This window comes from Mustela nigripes, chromosome 7 (assembly GCF_022355385.1).
Source record: "Mustela nigripes isolate SB6536 chromosome 7, MUSNIG.SB6536, whole genome shotgun sequence".
NCBI classification, from domain to species: Eukaryota; Metazoa; Chordata; class Mammalia; order Carnivora; family Mustelidae; genus Mustela; species Mustela nigripes.
In genome coordinates, this window is record NC_081563.1 from 64,122,272 (window position 1) to 64,128,983 (window position 6,712).

At 43.5% G+C, this 6,712-nt stretch overlaps 1 protein-coding gene across 2 annotated transcripts in view; it reads right to left on the reverse strand.

The window, feature by feature from the left end:
- VRK2 (VRK serine/threonine kinase 2) overlaps nt 1-6,187 on the reverse strand; it is a 119,587-nt gene extending 113,400 nt beyond the window's left edge. The window contains exons 1-2 of one of the 2 annotated variants that reach the window (XM_059406031.1): nt 5,940-6,129; nt 4,058-4,198 (exon numbers count right to left, since the gene is read on the reverse strand). In XM_059406031.1, the coding sequence (XP_059262014.1) occupies nt 4,058-4,193 (136 nt within the window). In that variant the 5' untranslated portion in view covers nt 4,194-4,198; nt 5,940-6,129. Of the gene's footprint in view, nt 1-4,057; nt 4,199-5,939 lie in introns of both variants that reach the window. The other variant, XM_059406033.1, reaches the window with a different exon arrangement.
- Nucleotides 6,188-6,712: the final 525 nt, after the last annotated feature.

Here is a 6,712-nt window from a genome sequence, read left to right on the forward strand (position 1 = left end):
TTCAATCCAGATTTGCCTAACATCAAAACCCATGTCCTCATTTATACAATTCTCCCTTTTTTTTTTTTTGCTTGCTTCTGTGTCACACCTTGCAGTAAAGAAGAATTCAGACTCCGTTCCCTCTCCTTCCCTGGAAGTTTAGAAACTTTTTCACTTAATTGATACTAAAATGACAGCAATTTTTCCATTCCCTGAACCAGCTTCCTCCCCTGATTCTTTTCATATACAAAGAAAGAACCTTGGCTTTGTTCCTGTATTCAGACCTTTCTTTTCCCTCTTATAACTATTTCTATTAATGCTATAGGCACATTTGTCCAAGTCAAGAGCAAATAGCAAAATTCCCATCCCTTCCCCTTGACTCTCAGCTGATGACTCCTGATCTCAAAGCTAGAAGACAGCTGAACATGCACAATGAGTTAGATAAGGTGGCGAGTTTCTTCCCAGCCTCAGGCAACAAACCCTGAGGAAGTGTCTACCTAAACAGTCTATCTACAAAGAACATATGGAAAGGAGGTAGCTGCACACAAAGGTGTTGTTAAGGAAAACCTAAATTTCTTCACTTATGTACAGGAAATGATGAGAAACCTGGTAAAGTGCAAAAATATGACACAATTTCATATGCATTTGCTTAGATGGCTTTGAAAATAATCAGTAAAAACTAAGTTGAATGAACTGATTGCTGATGGTATCTCATTAAAGACCTGCTCCTATGATTCACAAGTGCCACTCTAGATGGCACGCTGACAATAATCTGGAACACGCAGTTTTATTATATATTCTGAAGTATGGAGCCTCTACCTCAAAATAGCTAAACATTTCTTCAAATCTTTCCCCAGTGTTGTGCGCTTGCTCGCATTCCCAGGATCCAGGTTCTAACATTCAGGTAGTAGAGGGTCCAGTCTAATATATGGAGTCTTAAAAATTGTTTTTAAAACAGAGGCACCTGGGTGGCACAGTCAGTTAAACATAGGACTCTGAGATTTGGCTCAGGTCATTATCTCCGGGTCATGAGATCTAGTCCAGTGTTGAGCTCCATGCTCAGCATGGAGTCTGCTTAAGATTCTCTCTCTCTCTCTCTCTCTCTCTCTCTCTCTTCCCCTCTGGTTCATGCTCTCTCTCTCTCCCCTCTCTAAAATAAATAAATAAATTTTAAAATCAACATTGTTGTAAAACAAATATTATTTTGGTAGTAAGAAAAAATAAGTAAATGATACATGACATATACTTAGAATAAAAGCAGCAAAGACTTTTTTATATTTAAATAGGGACAAATAGATCACATGCCTGAGCACATTTCTTTTTTTTTCTTTTTTAAAGACTTTATTTATTTGACAGAGAGAGATCACAAGTAGGCAGAGAGGCAGGCAGAGAGAGGAGGAAGCAGGCTCGCTGCAGAGCAGAGAGCCTAACATAGGGCTCTATCCCAGGACCCTGGGATCATGACCTGAGCCCAAGGCAGAGGCTTAACCCACTGAGCCACCCAGGTGCCCCATGAGCACATTTCTTTTTCACAACAGGAACCACACAACTAGTGAATGTACGAATATGTGTATAGGCCTATACTTAATTTTTAAAATACCATTTAAATTTAAATACATATTAACATTTTATGTATTTCCATTTTTTAAAAAAGAAAAGGAATAAAAGCATTACAATCTATGTTTTTCTGTATTTCTTAGAAATCACGCAAATAATTCAATTAGAAATCTAAAAGTATAACTGATAAGCCTTGAGCTCCAAGGCTATATATAGCTCAGGGACAACAAAAATTTATTCAACTTCCTATCTCTACTTTGAGTCAAGACAGTATACCAGAGATCTTAGCTCTTTGCTATACAAGAGAACTCTCTAATTCAAAGTCTCAGTCTACACTTACTCTATGGGGAATCTACTCTCTGTGAACTCCACATATACTTTTATGGTCTTTACCTGTACCATCTAACATGGTAGCCACTGGCTCTATGGAGCCATTGTGCTCTTGAAATGTGACTGGGTAAATCCTGGATTTTAAAGACTGTAACTAAAATAATTTCTTTTTTAAAATATTGATAACATATTGGAATAATATTTTAGATATATTGGATTAAATAATATAAATAATTGAAATAAGTTTCATCTTTTTTTTTTAATGTTTCTCTTAGAAAATTTTAAATTACATAAGTGGCTTGCATAACCTTTCTCCAGAACAGTGCTGCTTATGGCACTCTCAACCTACTACTCAGAATCACAGCAATTTTCGAGGAAGTTCAGACTCGTTTGAGGAGGTAACTTTTCTCTAAGCCATACGATTTTGTGTGTGTTGGTCTCATCTTCCCAACTTGATTAGACCCTGGGATGATTAATAAGTTCTCTTTTTACTGAATTTCATTCATTTGTTCAAAATGACAATTACGGGTCACCTAGGTGGCTCAGTTGGTTAAGCAACTGCCTTCAGCTCCGGTCACGATCCTGGAGTCCCGGGAAACCTGGAGTCCCAGAGTTCCCTGCTCATCAAGGAGTCGGCTGCTCCCTCTGACCCTCTACCCTGTTCTGCTCTTTCGCTCTTGCTCTTTCTCTCTCTCTCTCTCTCTCTCTCTCTCAGGTAAATAAATAAAATCTTTTCTAGAAAATGACAATTATATCAAAAAAGGAGCTTTCTCCATCATGATCCATGGAACATGCTGGTGAACTGTGGTGAAATACGCCATTCTAAACTAGCCTCTTCTGCATAAGGACTATTTGGGGTTCAGGGTGCAAGGAGGAAGAAGTACTATCTCTCTTCAGGCTATCTCTGAACTCCCTGTATTTACCTGAAGACAGATCCTCCAAAAAAGATTCAATTGTTCTAAGTTCCCTCCAGGGAAGTTTCATCAACCAGATAAAGCTACTCTTATCAAAAGAGATTAGAAATTAACACCACTCCCAGACAAGCTTTGTCACAAACTATCACATCCCCCACCTATTCTCTTGAAGGCCCATTCATCTTTCCTAAAGATCATCTGCGGTCCTTTAAGTGACCTCCATCCCCTGTCCCTTTCCCCTTTTAAGACAGTATAGAAGTTCTCATATCTCACTGCTTTTGGGGGTATTCACTTTTTTTTCTCTGTGATATCCCCATGCATATAACATCAAAAATTAGAAATTTCGTGTATCTTTTTTCCTGCTGTCAGTTAATTTTATAAATCCAGCTCTCGAACGTAGGAAGAGTAGAGGGAAAGTCTTTCCTTCCCTACTGTCTGAAATGTTTAATGAGGGAGGAATCCAAGATTCCCCCAGTGGAGGTCTTTTACCAGCTTCTTAAACTCCTATAAGAACAGATGTAATGAGTTAATCCATTTAGGAGAATTTATCCTTGAGGGTAATTTTTTTTAATCACTAATATTTATCTTATTTTATTCATTAAATCCAGTCATGTAATGGAGTGTTCTGATCATTAAACTACAGTTGTAAGGTAGCCCTGAACGATCCTTTTAAATTCAGTGTAATTTAAACCTTTTAAATGTAGTGTAAAAATATATTCAACTAGAATTCCTTACCTATACCAAAGAACACAAAAATAATTTTTTGTTTTTGTGTCTATTTTCTCATTTATGAAGGATAGCAAATAACTAGTACCATCTAAATGCACAGGAGAGAAGTTCTTTCCTTCCATACAACAGATGCCTTGAGGTATTAAGACTCAATTCTCTAGTGAAGCCTAGTTAAGAAATGACCACAACCCTCTAATACTTAAATATTAATGATAAAGATTCACAGAGTATCTGGATTTATAAAGTGTGGTTTCTGAGCTATAAAAAGCAATGTTTCCAGGAAAAGACACACTCAAAAAACAACACTAGCATTTGTCTGGTGGACTTTGTTTAACTAGGTTCTGGAAGGACTTCCAGAAGTCATGCACAGCAAGAAGTGGGGTCAATCATGGCTTAAACCAGACATTCTGGTAAACTTTAATGATCCTCATTTACTTAATAAAATACATTTATGAATTCTATTATAATTCAAAGTTTCAATTGTCAAAATACTAAATGATCACAGTTGCAGTCACATATACAAGAATATCTGGTAACTTATATTTTACCTAAATATATCAATCCAAATCCTCCAGAGCCAATCATTTTGCCCAGCATCCATTGTTTTCCTTCCATATCATCCAGAACCTTGCCTTCTGGAAGTGGAACAGGAAGTCGATATTTCTCATTTCTTCTTGGTGGCATCACTTCTGTTGGCAGAAAGGCTGAGATAAGTAATTAAAAATAAAAACAACAAAAAGTCCAACTAAAATACATTTCTCAAAATGCATTCCACAGGGCACTTTCCCAGGTTCCTACAAACTAGGGTTATGAGTTCAGCTGGACTTGAAAAAGCCCACATACTATATTCAAATCGGAATCTCACATACGTTACAACGCTGAAATCCAAGAAAGATTGATATTAAAAATCAAACAAATCTTGTGAACTTGACTTAACATGTCCAAAATTCATTTAGGGGAGTCTATAATACCCACTAACAGTGCAGAATACATCCTAAGAGATGAGTTTACAACTCCCAATGACAAAGAGAAAATAAATTTCATATACATGCAAATACTCCTTTCATTGAGAATGTTAAGCATCAAAGATGAGGTCTTTGGTCACTTGGAGAGAATACAGTTTTGGATTAGGAAAACATGGACAAGGGCAACAGTATCACCAAGCCAGCGAGCCACATCACGGACAAAGAGCAGGTACTCAGGAAATATTTGTTAAGTAAGCCCAGAATTTTCATGGATACATAACTTCTCAGAGCACAAGGCCACGGGGCAGTTTCAGGGTTAGCACACTAGTCTCTGTTTCTTTAGATCCTGTCTTTCTCTTTCTCTATACCTTGTTTCTTCCCCACCCTCACCAAACTGAAAACTGCCCCGCTTTAGAGATTAATCAATTACATGTGTACAAGGTTTGTGGATTTCACAATGAAAGGCTTTTAGTTGGAAGAGAGAATTTCATAGGGAAACACACACACACGCAGCATATCTTCCTGAAACTGATCTACATGTGAAGGTAATTACAATCCTCTAAGTATTAAAAAAAAAAAAAAAAAAAAAATTCAACTGGTGAGTGCTTTGAAGTTAATGTAAAGTTCTCGCTGTATAATCTTTTCCATTTTCTGAATGATAAAGTTTCTGTTCCTTTTAATAAGGCTTCCCTCTTTCACTGACTTTAATCCAATGTCCTGCTTTCTTTTACTTAGTTAGCATCAGTGTCTCAGAGCAAACGAGCAAAGGAACACAGCAGAAACCTGTAACCACAGTCTCCTGCCCTCCTAACACAGCCACAAGGGAAGCAGGGAATTTACTCGGTGAACTACGCCTCAAGTCGTTTTCTGGTGGTTCCCCTTGGCCAATACTTTATACGTACTTTATACTTCCAAAACGCATCTGCGAACTTAAAACCCAAAGTCTTCAAAGAACAACTCTGCAGCAGGGCATAAACACAGTTTCGGAGGGAAGTCGTGGCATCAGAACTGGAGAGCTGAAACTGCACATCCTGGGCGGGGTTCCCAGGAGCAAGCGGCGGCCCCCTCCCAAGACCGGCCCCAGCAGGGAGCCCCTCTGCTTGGGGGTTCCTCCCAGGGCTACGATGCTAATCGCTCCACACGAGTTGCCCGGGACAAACCGGTGTCCAGAGGCCTGAACACGTGCCAGGCCCGGGCTCGGGCGGGTCGTGGCACCGGCCGGGGGCACAGTGCGGCCCACCACCCGCCTGCCCCCGACACTCGTCTCGGCGGCTCCGGCCCGAACCGCCGCGAAGCCCGCCGGCGGCGTCTGCACCCCCTTCCCGCCCCCGGCTCTCCCTGCACCGGCGGAACGCGGAACCCAACCCCCTCCCGCGCCTAAAACCTCCCGCCAGCGCTCGGGGCGAACGCGGGTTGGAGGGGGCGCCGCTTCTCGCTCCGAGTTAGGAAAAAGTGCGCGACCAACCGCGTAAGCCGGGCCTGCCTCGGCGGGGAGGCTCCGGCGCTCACTCCGACGGCAGCTCCTCCCGCGGCGCGGCGGGGCAGGCGGAGAGCTGGGCGCAGAAGGGCCGCTCGGCCCGACGCCCAGGACCGGCCCCGGGCTTCCCCTGCCGCCAGGCCGCGCCAGGCGTCTCCCGCGGGCTTTGGGGGCCGGGCGGGGCCGCGGGCCTCCAATCCCGCGGGGAGGCGGGCCCCGCCCGAGCCGGCCCTCGGAAGGGCCCAGGCGGATGTCCCCGCACCCGCGCCGCCTGCGCGCGGCGAGCCCGGCGCCGTCAGGCTCCGGCCGGAGACGCAGGCCTAAGGCCCGCGAAGCTTCCGCGGGACCGCCCGGCGGCCTGGCCCGCGCGCCCGAGACGCGCAGGGGAAGAGCGAGTGGGGTCTCAGTCGGGAAATGGGGCTGTGTGATTGCCGCACACACACCCTGGCCCTCCAGAGTCTGGACGGGGAGCCACCAGACCACTTCCGTGCATTTGTGTAGGAGGAGTTTATGGCCTCCTGCACTCTCCCTGTCCCCAAAGTTTCCAAATCAGCGGGCGAGTCTTTACTGAGCACTTACCCGCAACTAGTCACACTAGTCAGGCCCTCCCGGGGCAAGAAGCCCGGTGTGAGCCCGGAGGCCTGAGACCTCCTAGTTCCAGTTCTCAGACACATAGTGGCGCGAGACCTATTGACTGGTTGGATAATCTTGACTAAACGTAATTATTTCACAAAACTTCCATTTGTTTGTCTGTCAACTGG